The 15,189-nt window shown below is 53.0% G+C and overlaps 1 protein-coding gene across 27 annotated transcripts in view; it reads right to left on the reverse strand.

Moving 5' to 3' along the window:
• NFASC (neurofascin) overlaps positions 1-15,189 on the reverse strand; it is a 95,104-nt gene that overhangs the window by 49,247 nt on the left and 30,668 nt on the right. For 26 of the 27 annotated variants that reach the window (XR_012838913.1, XM_075775798.1, XM_075775814.1 and 23 more), the window contains exons 2-6: positions 7,698-7,873; positions 3,671-3,776; positions 3,301-3,497; positions 2,835-2,957; positions 2,459-2,629 (exon numbers count right to left, since the gene is read on the reverse strand). Coding sequence is in view for 26 of the 27 variants with exons in the window: in XM_075775798.1 (XP_075631913.1) it covers positions 2,459-2,629; positions 2,835-2,957; positions 3,301-3,497; positions 3,671-3,776; positions 7,698-7,791 (691 nt within the window). In the remaining variant the exon portion in view is untranslated. Of the gene's footprint in view, positions 1-2,458; positions 2,630-2,834; positions 2,958-3,300; positions 3,498-3,670; positions 3,777-7,697; positions 7,874-10,697; positions 10,820-15,189 lie in introns of those variants that run through there. The other variant, XM_075775816.1, reaches the window with a different exon arrangement.

The raw sequence follows: 15,189 nt of genomic DNA on the forward strand, positions 1-15,189 counted from the left end.
AGGTTGGACACAGCCAGGCAGCAGCGTAACGATGCAGAAAGGCGTGGTGAAGATGAACAAATAAAAATAATAATAATAATTAGGCTCTAAAGGTATAATCTGCTGTAAAATCCCTTTTAATTACAAGGTAATTAAAGCAGATTGTGTCACATGCAAAATACCAGCTCTTCAATAACAGGCTGCTCTCATTTATTGACAACCACCGCCAGCCATCCCCTATAGTTGAAGAAGAAACTAATTGCCACCCGCGCCCTGCGAGGAGGCGGGGGATGCACCGTCCTGGCCCCCCGCCCTTCCCAGCTCACACCATCCCCCCAAAGGCTGTTTTGGTGTCTGAGAACACCCCGGGTCCCACCAGGATGTGACACGGCCGTGTTACGGTATCGTCAGCCCGACAGACGTGAGAGGCTATGTTGGCTACCGTGCAGTTGTTGCCCTGAGCCTTAAGTCATCAGCCACGCACCGGGTCTCTGTGCCGGGGGGTTAAGAGAGCCCAGCAGATGCCCAAGAGCTCCTGGATACACCAGAGAAATGCTCTGCAGGGAGAGGCATGGGTCTATCGCTCCCCCAAGCCTTTCCATTTGTCTCTTCTTGCATCCAAGAGCAAGGCAATCCCATGCAATGAGTTTTTAGCAGCTGGTGAACTTTTTTTTTTTTTAAAGACAGCCAATGCTTGTGGCTTAAGGCTGAGATGATTGAACAGCTTGAGAAAATTACAAGCTTGTCTCCTTTGAACGCTGTACGTATAAAGAATTTTTTGTATCATAACAGATGAAAAATTAGAGCCTCGGTTCTTTAAATTATCAGGGCCTCTGGGGAGCTCATGGGGTGGCATTTGCATCTGATAATACAGCAGAAGTTTCCAAGGGAAAGCTTAAAGAGAGGGTCCGGTAGAGTTGGGAGCCAATTCTACATAGCCTGGGAGCAAAACACTGTGATGACATCTGAGTGTAGCAGGAGAGGGAGCTTGTATCTGTCTGCACAGAAATCTTCCAGGATTTCTTCCACATTTTTTCTATAGCTTGACAAATATGTCAGGCTAAAGCCTCTGGAGGCTCAGATGACCACAGATCTTTGCTTGCCAGAATTTCTGCAGCTCACACTAATTTAGGACTCAGTCCTTCCCTAACAGGTAAATGTTGGCATTGTTTGGCCAGCTCTGTAAACAGACAAATAATATTCAGAATGAATTACCTACACACATTCCTCTCCATTAGCAAAGAGCCTGGGTATAGTATTTATGTTGCTGACTGTCTACTCATGCTTTGCACAGAGAAGCTGTTACAATAAAAGTGCAAAACACTCCAGGGCCCGTGTACCTCTCACATCACTCTTAGGTCATTGGTGTCAGAACACTTGAATTGGGTCACTTCTAATTTAAGCTGCTGCAAGACCAGATTAAGCTCCTGAGATTCAGGAGCACTACCCCTTCCTCCCAGTCTGACCATACTGGGAGCAGGAGATGGCTCCCGTCTGATGACTGGGGCCCACAGATGCTGTTTCTGTGTCAATTGCTGGTTGTGCTGGTGGTCTGCACATCCCTCCCCCACGAGAATACCCACGCTCTGCAGGACCTGCATCAACTCAAAAGCATCATGTCCTGCAGCGCTCAGCTCACGTCCCCTCTGCCAGCGTCCCCACCAGCCAGCTGGCACGAAATGCGTTCGCCCCGGGAACTCGCCCTCCTTCAAGCACTCTCATTTCTAGAGAAGAGACCGCTGGTGGCTGGACCTGCCCATGGAAAGGCTCTTCACGTGCCTGGAGAGAGCAACACACGTGCTCCGCGTGTCCCCCAAGACGATGCTCTTCGCCAAGGGGAAGCTGAGATCGGAGATCTCTGGCCATCCTGAGCACGTCCCACGTGCACACGCGCAGACCCCAAAGGCTCAAGCCCTTCTGTCAGCACGCCCAAGAGCCAGGGAGCTAAACAGCAGCTCCTGCTCAGTGGGTAAATCCTGAGCGATGCAAGGCTGACACGCGCTCAGTCCCCCCGCGCAGCACCAGCACGGCCGGGGGTTCCCTGTAAACCTAAGCCTGGAGCTAACCAAGGCTATTTCCAGCTTTTCAAGCTAGGGAAAGATCACTTGATATTATACATTTCCCTAAAGATGGGGGGAATGCCCCATCTGTGTTGAAATACTTTCCAGTTGATCCCAGACGCAGGGACTTAGCGCTACCTGCACCAAGCCACCTCTGCAGCCCTCGACCCGTGCAGCCGCAGAGCTCTGAGATGCGGGAGGGAAACCAGCCCCCCCTCCCTGCCAGGTTAGCTGTCTGAGCACTATCATTCCTCATCCAAACAGGTTCCTGTAGTATCCTAAACAAAATGAAGGAAGCCACTCTTCTCCCTTGGCAGGTCTCAGTGCTGTCAAGAACAGAAACAAGGTGTCTGGAAGGAAAAACCCTGCCCGGGAGAGGCCAGGGAAGAGCCGTCCTGAGCGATCGCCGTGACACTTACTGGTTTTCACCTTGAGGGTGTAGGGGTTTTTCTGCTGAATGGTGTGGGTGAAGTGGAAGCGTGCGTTGCAGCTGTAGTCGGTCTGGGCATCCTGCAGCATGACGTTGGAGAAGTACAGGTCGCCGTTCTGGCCCTGGGAGACGCGCTTGTCCTGATGGATGGGCTCCATGGCTGCAGGGGAGAACGGGCATTCAGAGCAAGTCAGATCCTCCCGCGGGCGGCTGTGCAAAGGAGAAACCCCTGACCCAGGCCACACGTGGGTGCCTCCAAGCTCTGAACTAGCAGTAATGACCCTAAACATTTAAAATAAGCACTGCGGGTGACGGAAAGGCTGCCCAGGGGGTTGAAGGTGGGAAGGGGGGTTGCCCCGACTCACAGCTGCTCATCCAGAAGATGACGGGAGAAGGCAGGCCAGGCGGTGGGTTGCACTGCAGACTGAGTGGAGCACCTTCATCCACCTCTATCACATCCACCTTCTCCTTGGGCCACAGGGGAGACTCTGCCATAAGAAGTAAAGACACTGTGTGAGGAAGGCAGAGTAGTAACTGTGCAGATCTCTTCCCACTGGACCTGGCCTGGTTTCAACGGAACGGCCTCAACGCAAGCTTCGGTTCTACGTATGCGAGATTCCCTTAGACCTATACCGAGTATTCCCCTGTCCACTGCAGCCATAACCCCCTGCGACTGCATACATCCCGACACAGGTAATGGATGAAGCAGGCTGAGAGGTTTGAGCACTGGATATTCTCCATGCCTCTTCTACAAAATCTCGTACGATGCAAAGAGTCCTTGTTCCCCCTGGGGCGGCCGGCTGCTTGCTCTGTGCCACCGCCATTACTCACTAGAAACCTGGAGGTGGATTTTGCTGGAGAGAGCAGTCCCGTAGTCGTTCCGGGCAAAGCACTGGTACTCGCCCTCATAGTCCTCTGGCCGTCCCCCGCTGTGGAAGTCGATGACCAGCGTCCCCGACCGCCGCCGCATGGACACCTTGGGGTCCTTCGCCACGTTGAAGAACTTCCCGTTCCGTGTCCAGGAAAAACTGCAAGCACAGAGGTTGGTTTTGTAACCACGGACCATATTTACCTGGTGAGATCCTTACCTGTGCTGTGCTGGTGGTGTAACCGGTACAGCTTGACCGGAGGGGAGCTCCTCCAGAGCCAGCTCTAACGAAAAGCAGAGCTTCAGCGTAACAAGGGCTGTAGATGCACTTACGTGGGAACGGGGTTCCCTTTGGCTTCACATTCAATGAAGATATTATCCCTTGGGTCGACGATGTAGTCCTTCACGGACTGCTTGGTGATTGTGGGGGGCTGAGGCACTGCAAAGCAAACAAAAAGCCATGAGGAGGGTCGTGCAAAGAGGGTGAATCCCCTCTCTGCCATCCTGCAGCAGATCCTGATGGGATCTCAGCTTCTTCCCCAGGCCGGACGTGCAATTTGCAGTTTAGAGCCCTTCAACATCTGAGGAAATTACCATGAGCTTTTGTGGGGTGTGCTACTCATCACCCCTCAGACCATTGGCACTGTTCAGACTCCCTTTTGGTATCGGGAGCCCCTGTTTCTTGGTACCTCGGTCTCATTAAGAAATTTCACAGTTACATCTTCATGCTACCTCGGGTCATTTGAACCAGACCGAACGGCACGCTGGCTGTGCAGCTCAAAGAGAAGGGCTGCAGCTGGGACAGGGAGCCAGAGAGCCACTGGAAGACATTTACAGGTACTCCCCTCTGCAAGAAAGAGGCTCCAAACCTCCCAGGTTTACCCCAAAGGAGCGCAGCACCGGTGTTCAGAAGGGCAGAGCTAGCGACGCTGCAGACGCGTCAGCTCGTGGAGCTGAGCTTGCACACGCACCCGTGCAAGGCAGAGGAGCCTGCTCTCCCGCGAGATGTGGCGTTAGCAGTAACAAGCCTCTGCAGAAACAATATTTGCATCGCAAAGACACTGTCCGGTTGCTCGACCTGCTCCAGGGAAAGCAGCAGAGCCTAAGCACCGCTCCCAAGCTGCTCCAGCACCTCCCGTGCCTCTCCCAGCCATGCCTGGCCGTGCAGGAGCAGTGGCTCGTCCTGACTCTGGTCAGCTCCGCCGCAGGAGTGGCAACGCTGCCACGTACACCATGTGCCAAGCAACAGCCACCCGCTGGCCCCGTGCTCGGTGCGACCCCCTGCTCGGTGCAGACCCCTCGTGCCCTGTTTCGGCCATGCAGAGGAGAGGGACACGTAGACACAGAAGGCGAGGGGAACACTTACATTCACTCTGAATGTTTGCTGTTAGTTCCAAAGTGCAAGCATAATGAAAAAAAAGAAAAAAGGTTAATTGAAGAACAAACCTATATGCACCGTGTACACAAACATAAACGTGTAGTTATTGTAGGGCTTGCAAATACTACACACAAATCATCTTACGATTCAAGCATGTTCTAATCTACCTACGTACTGTCCACATGGGAGAAGCTGCTGCTGAACGGTCCTGCTAGCTGTCAGCTGTCTCTGCAGCAGGGTTTGGGGGACTAAAAGAGGGCGTAGGCATATTCGCACCGTTTTCCTGTGGGCATTGGTGGCCCCGTGGTCCAGTGGGTTGTCTGCAGGAGTTACCAACGTTCCCCCCTTCCCTGTGGCCAGGCTTACTCTGAGCCCCCCCAGTTTCATCCCCTTGAGTCAGAGGCTAATACGTGCCTGATAAACCCTTAGCTAGCTTTTTAGGCGATGCTCAAACTCAGAGAAGCTGCCTGTAATACAGGGAGGTAGATATCCCCTGCCCCCAGGAGAGGGGCAGGCAGGATTTTATCCAAAGCAGAAAACTTGTTAGGGTTGGGGCAGGGAAAAAACACCTAGGTAAGCTTAAAAGAAAGAGCAAATAGTGCAGCTGCCCCTGACACGGGGTGAGCGAGGGCTGTTCCCTCCGCTGTGAGGGGACCCTGAGGCTTTGCCCACACACCGGCCCTTAAAACATAAGGTCTGGGGAGCAAAACGCCTCCCTGGGGAGATTTCTGACTCCTGAGCTGTGTCAGCAAGGGCAGCTGGGTGCCCACCAGCATCTTGAGACCCCCCAGAGCTACTGGGGGGGTTTCCCAGCCCCCTCCCGCACCCCGACACCTGGACAAAGGAGCTGATCTCTGTGGAGCAGGGAAGACTCTCACAGCTGGTGGTACGTGGCGGGATAGAGCTCATACACTCATGGAGCCTGAGATTTGCAGGTTTATCAGCCCCTGCACAAAGCCGGAGCAGCTGGGGCTGTTGCCACACCGCCCGGTCCGACCCGCAGCCGTTCGAGTGCAGGCGATGCTTTCGGCAGCTCAGTCTGGCAGGGGAGCAGCGGGTAAGGGAGCCCTCATCTCCAGGTGGCTTAAAGAGCAGCTGAAAGCAAACCCCGAAGGGCTCTGAAGGTCGGCGTGGAAGTAAAATGAACCTGATGCTCCACGTGTCCAAAAGAGCCACAGGAGGGCTGGGGAGGGTCGGCTGGCTGGGACAGGCATCGGCAGGATTTGGGAGATGCTCCTCACCCATCTGCTCTTGGCACAGCTGTGCGCAACAACCTCCGCACACGTTATTTACAAATGCCTGTTGTGCAAGGGATCCGTTCAGGAAAGGATGACAAAAGGACGCTCTTCGTTACGATCCCAATTTCCCACCAGTGCCGGAGGGGACGATGCTCCCGTGCGACTCGCTGCTGTGCAGCAGGGAGAAGGAGGAGGAGGAGGCGGCTAGAGAAACGGTGAGCTGCTGAGAAATGGGAGCTGCTGCAAGCTGCCTTGAGCATTTCTCCACCAGCTGTCAGCATTTCTCTTACTTTTCTAAGGTCACATTACATTTAAGTAGCAAAATCTCTCCTTTCCTGATGCAAGCACAAGAAATGACAAAATGCGGCTGTTCGCAGACCCACACAGTTTTCCCCAACTGCACCGGCCTCTACTTCCATGCCGGCTGCCTCCACTTCTGGAATATTATAGATGTTAACAAAGCCAGGCCTGAAGGACCCACCGAGCTGTGTGCATCAAATAAAATTCCCATTGCCGGGAACGAGAGTGCCCTGAGCTGCCAGGGCACAGCTGACTCCAGGGACACAGATATTTTCATTCACAATCATCAGGAGTGGAGCAGAGCAGGGACTCAGACTCGAGCCTTGCACAGACAAGCGATCGCACTGGGATCCCCTCCTTGTGCTTTCAGGTTACACAAGTAACTCAGCAAAGCACAGCTTTCTCACCCTTTCTTTTCAGTTCTTTCCAAATTTCACCCAAAAGCCACTGCCTCCAATTTTTCCGTCCCATGTTGCTGCCCGGAGTGAGGGATGAGCTGAGGTACCACGGCTACGGCCAGCACACTCGGGGCTCCACAGAGCAACAACCCCCAGGGCAGAAATTTCTCCTATCCAGAGCAACCCGGGCACTTCAGCCTGAATTTAGACCCCAGCAAAAAGCTTTGCTTTTTCTACTAACGCGCTGCTCGCTGGAGGATTTCTGTGTATTGCACTGTCGGAAGAGATTCCCTGCAGCGACAGGCTGATTATTATTAACAGCCGCTACAGGAGGAAGCTGGGACACAAAGAAATTATGAAACTGGTTTCCAGAACAGTGGCTGCGCAGCTCTCGGTACAAACCTTTGTCTCAAGTGCATTCAAACAAGTCTGGCCCAAAGACGCCCATTAACAGAAGCATCAGCCCATGTCCCCCTTCCTCCTCGCTCCATATCCCCCAGCTCCTCTGAATAAAACATAACTCCCACCTCATAATTAACTGAAAAGTCCCAACAGAGAGGGAGAAAAATCACATTGCTCTGCAGGACCTACCCGCGTCCCCACTGCCCTCGGGGACCTGGGTGTCGGATCGTGGCACCATCTGCCCGAGCAGATGAGCAACAAGCACACGTCCTCGGTGAAGGAGCATCCCGAAGCCTGCCCGTGCTCTGCAGGAACAGCAGGATACCGGGATGCTCCACTGAAACCCACAGGCTAAAGACTTGCCAGGACCCGATTTCCTCACCAGCTTGGCTCAGATGCTCTGTCCCAGTTTGATATGTGGTTTCAAGTCCTTTGCTCAGCTGTTGGGATAGATTATCTAAATCAGGGAGTGATTTAGGTGACTTTCTGGAGGACATGTTGTTTAAAAAGAAAAATAGCCCCAAGAAGTAACAGAAAAGAAATCCTCAGGCTGGACCAGGAAAGCCGCCTGGGACGTGCACACCTTCTCTCTCTCTCCTTGACCATTTCAGCAGGAGTTTTTAGAGGAGTAAACCGTAACTTACAGTCCAGGGGGACTTCGATGGTGCTGACGAGGTGATGAAGGTAGAGAGCGAATGCTATTCCTGCGCAGGTGAGGTGGTGTCTTTGCATGACCATTTTGGACGCCTGGGCAGCGTTAGGACCTCAGTTGTGTCCCCAGAGGCGAGCAGACGGGCAGCAGGCGCAGACAGATCCTCAGCTGCAAAACAAACACAAACCCAGCAGTCACGGAGCCGTTACAGCTCCATTTCTGTCATCTTCCTGTTGGCAACTGTGGAGAGAGAGTGTTTCCAATCCGAAAATATTTATACGGAGGGATGGGGGTGCCAGAAATAATTTACAGGCTCTGGTCACCCAGGTACAAGCCCACGGTCACAGTCCTCCCAACCCCTGGGTGGCTTTGCTGGCAGAAAAATCAGCCTTGTGGGGTTATTTGTGCTCAAACCCTGGAGAGACCTCTTGGATGGAAGGAGCGGGACCATGCTGTCCCCTGGGACCGAGGGAAAGTTCCTCAGAGCAAGCAAATACAAAAGCAGCGAGCAGTCCCCATAGGATGAAATGAAAATAATTATTTGCTGTTTAAAAAAATAATAATAATTGTATTTGATGCACAAGAAATACCTAGCAAACATCCGCTCCCTCCGGTGGGAGCTCTGCCTCCACGTGCAGCCTGCCAAGAGCGGGGGGCCGGCTCCGGAGACCCCCTCGTGTATCCGAGAACCCGGCACCGACCCGGCACAGCTCTAGCAGGAGTCGGGGCACGGCGGGACCTTTCCCGACCAGTCTCTAAACGAGCCCATTTCCAACCACGCTCCAGCCGCTTCCCTCCCCAGACCGTCCCATAGACTAAATGCAGATTAAAAAAAGAGTGAGAAGGAGGATCAGTTATCCCACCGGCACAAGAAAAACCCCCTTAGAAAGGCTGCCGTGGCCCAGAGGTTGCATCACGGCTGAGTTACGACTCCCTGTAATAGAGTTACAAAAAGGGCATCAGACTCGCAGACAGCTCTCTCTCGGCTGAGAACAAAAATAACGCCAGGGCAGCAAGCAGTGGAAAATCCCCAGCCTTGCTCCGCGCCGCTCCTCCCCGGCCCTCGCACGGGCTTTCGCCGAGGAGGGATGTCGCCAGGCAGGGGAGCAGCGCAGAGAGGCCATTTGGCGAGCAAGGAGAGCCCGTCTTCATGAAATATAAATAACCGGCTGCAGCTTCGGATGCTGCGACCCCTTCAGCTGCTCCCGGGACGACGGGGTTGCGGGAGGGAGGGAGGGGGGACCCGGCACGACAGACAAAACCCGGCGAGCGCGGGGCTGCTGGGGGGGCTCCCGGAGCTGCAGGGAACGCTGCTGGGAGCCAGCGAGGAGCAGATGTCACGGAAAATAAACAGCCCTGACACATGGCCCGGGAAGCTCTCCTGAACCCTGGACAGGCTCAAACGCAGCACAAGACAACTTTTAAGGATGTTTTTCCCCGTTATCCTTATGGGGAGCAAGACGCGCGTAACGGTTTCTCCATCCTGCCCTCCTCGCTGCCCTGCGCGGGTGCGATCGGTCCTTGCTCTTGGGCTGAAGCCCGAAGGAACTCGCCGTCCCAGCGCGTCCCAGTTACACCAGATGACAGATTGTAGGTTGTGAAGGGGCTTGGAGGGGAGTGTTGCTTTGATCTTTTTTGCTCGTTCTAAGGATTTTCCAATCCAGCTGTTGCAATAAAAATAGTTGAAGGACAGAATAATTATAGGACCGGGCCAGTAATTAAAGTCATGTCCAGGACTTCCGCAGCCCTGTGATCAGGTCATGCTGAACAAAGCTTTTCAAATTACTTCTTTAGATTTCTGTCTAAGGGAAGAGATCATTTTGATCTGTAGCCTTCATTTTTTAAAGCGGTTCATTTCTCCAGTTACAGCTTAAAATGAGTAATGGATCAGCTGGTTTTATGCCTTTCTGTTGCTAAGCACAAGTCTGACTTACGAACTGAATCAGCCAATCCTGCAAGCAGAGATTTAGCAAGGCTGAGATTTCTGGTGTCCTTACTATGCTCGTTTACTGACGCTTCACATCACTATCACAAAATGCTTTAAACCCCTCTTCATTCACAGATGTAGTATGGGAGGGAAGGTGCAAGACAGCAGGCACTTAAATAGCGAACATCTCTACATGCTGCTTTGAGCCTGAAAAGCAAAGAATATGTTGTTTTCTTTAGGCTGGAGACTAGTTAGCATGGAAGAAATGGCTGTGACACGAAGGAGTAGGTTCCTGGCACAGATGCTTTGGAGATAATTGTACATACGTGCGTTTTGCATTAAAGGGGAATACAGAAAGGGTTGAGCCCAAACGATGATATATATATAATATATGCAGGAGGCATCTCTGCATCTAACTCATGCAAAACAGAACATCCTACCCATCGGCACGTGCCCTGGGACTGTAAAAGTAAAGGCCGTGCGTATCAGGAAGAGATAAATTTGCAAATAACTTTTGAGCTGCAAAAGGGAGCAGCAGGGACACGGCGGCTCTGCACTGAACTACGTGGGAATGAGCCGGGCTCTTCCAGCACCCGTGGACCGGCCGGGGAGGACAGCCCGTACGACCACACATCCACGCAGAGTGGCACCGACCAAGAGCAAACAATAAAACCCACGACAAAGCACACGCGAAATGCATCCCCTCCTTTAGAAGGGCGAACGCCAGGCTCCTCCAGGGCCCCTTTGTCTCGGGGCAGATGTGGGTGCGACTCGCCGCGCATCAGGAACAATCCGCTGCCGTGCCGACGCGTGTAGGTGGGTCCTGGGGACAGGCAGTGCCGCGAGCCCCCGGCCGCGCAGAACACAGCCCACATTGTCAGGGCTGCTCCTCGCCCGGGGACTGGGACATCTCCCCAGCACGCAGAGCTGGAGCTGCACAGGGGCACAAATACGCTTCTTCGGGGGTGCTAAGAGTCGTGAAGCTGTCTGACGTCTTCATCTGCCTCTGAGGCTGACTCAACCCAAAACGACCCATGCAAAGGGGCAGATGAGAGCTCTTCTTACCAGACTTAGCATTTCTTCATCATTGCTCCCGGCGCCGTTGTGCAGCACAGAAAAGATCTGACTCCTGCCCAAAGAGCGGAACGAGCCCTTCAACCTCGTATCTGCAGCCGCTGAATGGGATGGCCAGAGCCGCGGAGTCAGGGGATGCTCAGGAAGCCTCTGAGCTGGCTGGACCCAAATCCAATCCAAAATCTGGGCCCGTAGCGTTCAGTAAAAACACAAAATGGAGCAAAATCTCACAGAAATAGTTGCAAGATCGTGTCGTCATCAAATAGGAATTTAACTGCCTAAATGCATTTCTCATCCAGCGTTGTGCCTGCACCCAAGCACCAACAAAAGCCACGTCCCTGCTCCGCTTTCCTCCAGCTACAGGCAAGACAGCCGTGAGACGCACTCAGATGCCTTTTTCCCCAGATACTTATCCAGAGTTCAGAAGTGTTTTTCAGACTTGCGGGTGCTTTCCATTTCCCCCATGACCTACTTCATCAGTTCAACATCAGTTCAACACAAACTGCTTGTCTGGGTTGAGAAATATATCCCAGTCCTTGGCCCAGACCTCCCTCCAGATGCATCAGACACTTCTGTAAATACATTTTTCTCTAGACAAAAACATGAGTTACCCCAGGACAGGACCTTTAAAACCAGAGACTGCTCCTCTTGGCAAAATCCAACCAAATATCCACACAGCATGGGGAGCATCTGAAATCAAGAGGTGGATGTGCAACCTTACCTCTGCTCAGTTTGGAGCCTCCCTCCTCTCTCTGAACAGGCACGGGAGGGGAAAAAATTAAATGCGAGAAAGACAAGAATGGGACGGACACCTGGGCATGCTGGAGACACCCACGATGGGGCCGAAAATACAGATGCTGGGACTCAGAGGCAGCAGTGCCTGCCCCAGCCGAGGGCTGGGCAACCAGGATGGGAACTGGAGGGTTTGGAGAGGATTGGTACTTTCCATAGAAAAATTAGCCACAGTTTTTATTCTTGTGCAGCAGTCAGGACAAATCAGCTTGAAAGAAAAAGAAGTTTCCAGAAGGAATCATCTTGTCCTGCGTAACAAAACACACAGGCAGAGGACCATATCCTGGCATCGTGGGTTTTCTGTTCTGTTTGAAAAGCAGAAGGTGATTTTCCAAACAAATCTGGATTTTCAAATGATAGTGCAACAGGTAAGCGACTGCCCCAAGGGTCGGTGGAGTCGAGGGGTATCGGATGCTCGTGTGGCCTGGCAGAGCCCTGCCTGGTCCCAGGGAGCCCCATGTGCACCCACCAGCAGGGACGAGCCCCCCCACGACACCCTCTCCCAGGAGGTGCCCACGGTCACGGCACCCACCAGGCCAACGTGCCTTGATTATCCGAACAGGCGCGTGGCGAACGGGATGCCACTGAAACTGTACCTGGCCCATCTGCTGTCACAGGTCATTGCCCCGCTCTGCTGCAAGTTTCACGCTCTCGAGTTTCTCCTTATGCAAAGACAATGCTCGTATACCAATAATTAAAATAGAAAACATATCCAAGTGCCTTATCTGTAAACCACTCAAAATCTGCAGTGAAAGGGAAAAAAAAAATATCAGCTTTTAAAATTCTTCCAGGTCCTTCTCCATCTCTTAAGAGCCCTGCCCCAGCGTCAGGAGTGCTGTGGATGGCACCACTAGAGAACGGTTTCTCTGCAGGCGCTGCCTCCTCTCCTTGCGCCTCCTTGGGGACACCAAGCCAGCACAGCGGGCTGTGTCCCAGCCTGGCAGAGCTGCAAACCTTCGCAGCCGTGTAGAAGAAACTTTGAGTCTCTATTTCTCCACGCACAATTTAACACATACATTGCTTCCTCCCTGCCTTGAGATGGAGGAAATCTCTCCTTCCCACAGATGGTGAAGAGCTGCGCTAGCGAATCCCTGCATCCCAGCCCCGGAGCATCCCTGCTTCCCCCCGCACCGGCGAGCCAGAGCTCCCATCTGCTCTGCACCAACAAGTTTCCTGCTGGCTTCGATTGGCACGGCCAGGAGAGCCGGGAGGGGGGACTTTGCCTATCGCAGGCTCCCCCCACCAGCAGAATGCGGCCAGACGAGGCTGCCGACACGCTCCGCTCATTAGCGGAACATGAGCCACATGCCACGTAATCCGCTCGCTGCTTCTCCAGCCAAGCTCTGGGCTGCCCCTCCAGAGCTCCACGGCTTCGCAGTGCTGGAGGGCAAATGATATGGGAAAATATCTCTTCTTGCTACAGAGATGCAACCGTCAGCAAGAACCCACTCTGAGCCAAGGCAGCAAAAGCTGGCACCCCGACCCCCCCCCAGGCTGATTTGGCCAAATTTGGCTCTTTGCCATAATTCCCAAAACCACATCCCTACAAACCGCAAGATGCGTGATGTCCTGCCCCAGCCCTGCTACCCTTCATCCTGCCCTGGGGAAGCTGGGTGTGCTGAGCAGAGCCCGAAGACTTCCCCCGGGTGCACAAGTAACACCAGGGAAGGGCTGAAATTCATTTCCTTCTCTACAGCTTAATGAAACGAGACCTTCCGGAATAACGATGGAAACAAATCCCTTCCCTGTGCCTCACTCCTGCAAAACGACCACGGGCATGAACTGAGGCACATGGGGGGCTGCAGTGCAGACACAGAAACAGTAAGCAAGGGGAATCTCTGGTTGAAGTGAAATAAAATTAAAGAATTCCACAATGAAGGACTGTTTTTAATCAATTCATTAGGTCCAGCAGGACGCTTTCAGTAGCAATTAGGCATTTATCCTTATTTATGGTTGTAAGAGGAACAGTAAAACCTGAGGAGCTAGCGTTCCCGAGAAGATTCCTACGGCACCATTTAATGCATTTCAGCTGTTTAATTAATACTGATTGAATAGCACAGAGCAATGTTTCCGTAAAGAGAAAACCCTTTTGGTTTCAGATAATGAAAAACATTGATTTGGAGGGAATATATGTATGTGATTCCCTAACAGGGACTAAAGGCTTTATTTTGCTCCTGCTCCGTTCAGCTTCTCCGTGGCCTTCCCCCCCCATACGTAACACATCAGATGGGTTTCTGGGTCGCTGACTTCCAGGCCATAAATCTACACCCCGTTTTGTTCGGCAGCGACGGGACCTTCTGTCACCCCTGGTAAAAGCCACCACGCTGGTGCCAGACCCTGACACCCCCCCCAACCCCGAGGAACTGCTCCACGTGGGTGAATCCCCACCGGGAACCACGCAGGGAGCCGGGACCCACCCTGCAACACCAAATGTGTGCAAGATGGACGGGCACATCCACGCACCTTTCCATTTCCCACCGGACGGAGCCGCACGCCAGTAAATGTACGTACGGCTGCATCGCTCCAAGCCCGCTTAAAAAGCCACTGAAAGTAAACGTTGCATCACAGCACAGAAGTCAGTGGAAAGAAGGAAAGAAACGATCACGAAGCAGCAAAGAAATGATCGCGAAGAAGGCGTGACACGATCATTCGGTATTTCCATCCCAAGGGATGGACCGTGCCCTTTCCCGGGGACAGCCGGCAGCGCGTGGGGAGGGCAGCGCTTCCCGCTTGCCTCTGCTTGGAGGAGAGACAAGCGCTTTGTGTCTGTTCCTGAGGTCGGGTACAGCTTTCACAATTGTTCTGCCAAACAACTGGCAGAGCAAACACCAGCAAATTCATTTGCATCTCGTCTTCTCCCCCTTAAAGAATAACCGCAGCCATCCTCTCAGCAGCTGACACTTCAGACCTACGTACCCTCCAACCACAGGCAAGAAGGGAAGTCAGGCTTGTCACGGGAAACGGGCCCTAGGCTAAAATTACTGATGGTCCAGAGTCTATCCACAATCATCTTCTATACCTACTGTAACCCCAAAAGAGCCCCCAAACAGCCCCCAAGCACACCTTTGCTCCTGTCCTCTGAACAAAAGGACATTTCTCAGAACACTACCTCCAGCAGCAGAGGTTTGCAGAGAGGCACTTTCGACACCATCGCTGCCAACCCTCTGAAGAGCTCCGGGCAGACCAATTCGTTCGGGATATCTGCCCATACACTCCTCCCATCACGTTTTCAGCACGTCTTGAAGAAACCCATCTTTAAGAAACACACACAGGCTGTTTCTCGCAGCCCCTGGCTTCTTGTCTCACTCCTCCACGGGATTTTTGCCGTTCCCTGCATTTTCCTTTCACTCCCTGTAACTCTCCTGCATCACACGTGGGTGAGTTTTCAATCCCAAGCCCTGCAGGCTGTATGAATTTTAAAAGAACCGAGCAAACAAGCAAGCATTGAGAAAAAGCTCCGTGCTATCACCGGGAACAAGGATGGCTTCCTAAAGTCACCCACCAGCACATGCCGGGAAGAGCCATGGCAGCATCCCTCCGACTCCGCGTAGGGCAAGACGTGGGAAGTGGGAACGAATCCGTCAATCCCCTGAACTTTAGAGCTGATGCTGGCAGTAAGGAGATTTACACTTAGCTTGTCCCAATAGCTATCAGCCAGCCAGAGCGCACCCGACCTTCCTCCTGCACCACC

The sequence above is a fragment of the Balearica regulorum genome, chromosome 25, assembly GCF_011004875.1.
Source record: "Balearica regulorum gibbericeps isolate bBalReg1 chromosome 25, bBalReg1.pri, whole genome shotgun sequence".
NCBI lineage: Eukaryota > Metazoa > Chordata > Aves > Gruiformes > Gruidae > Balearica > Balearica regulorum.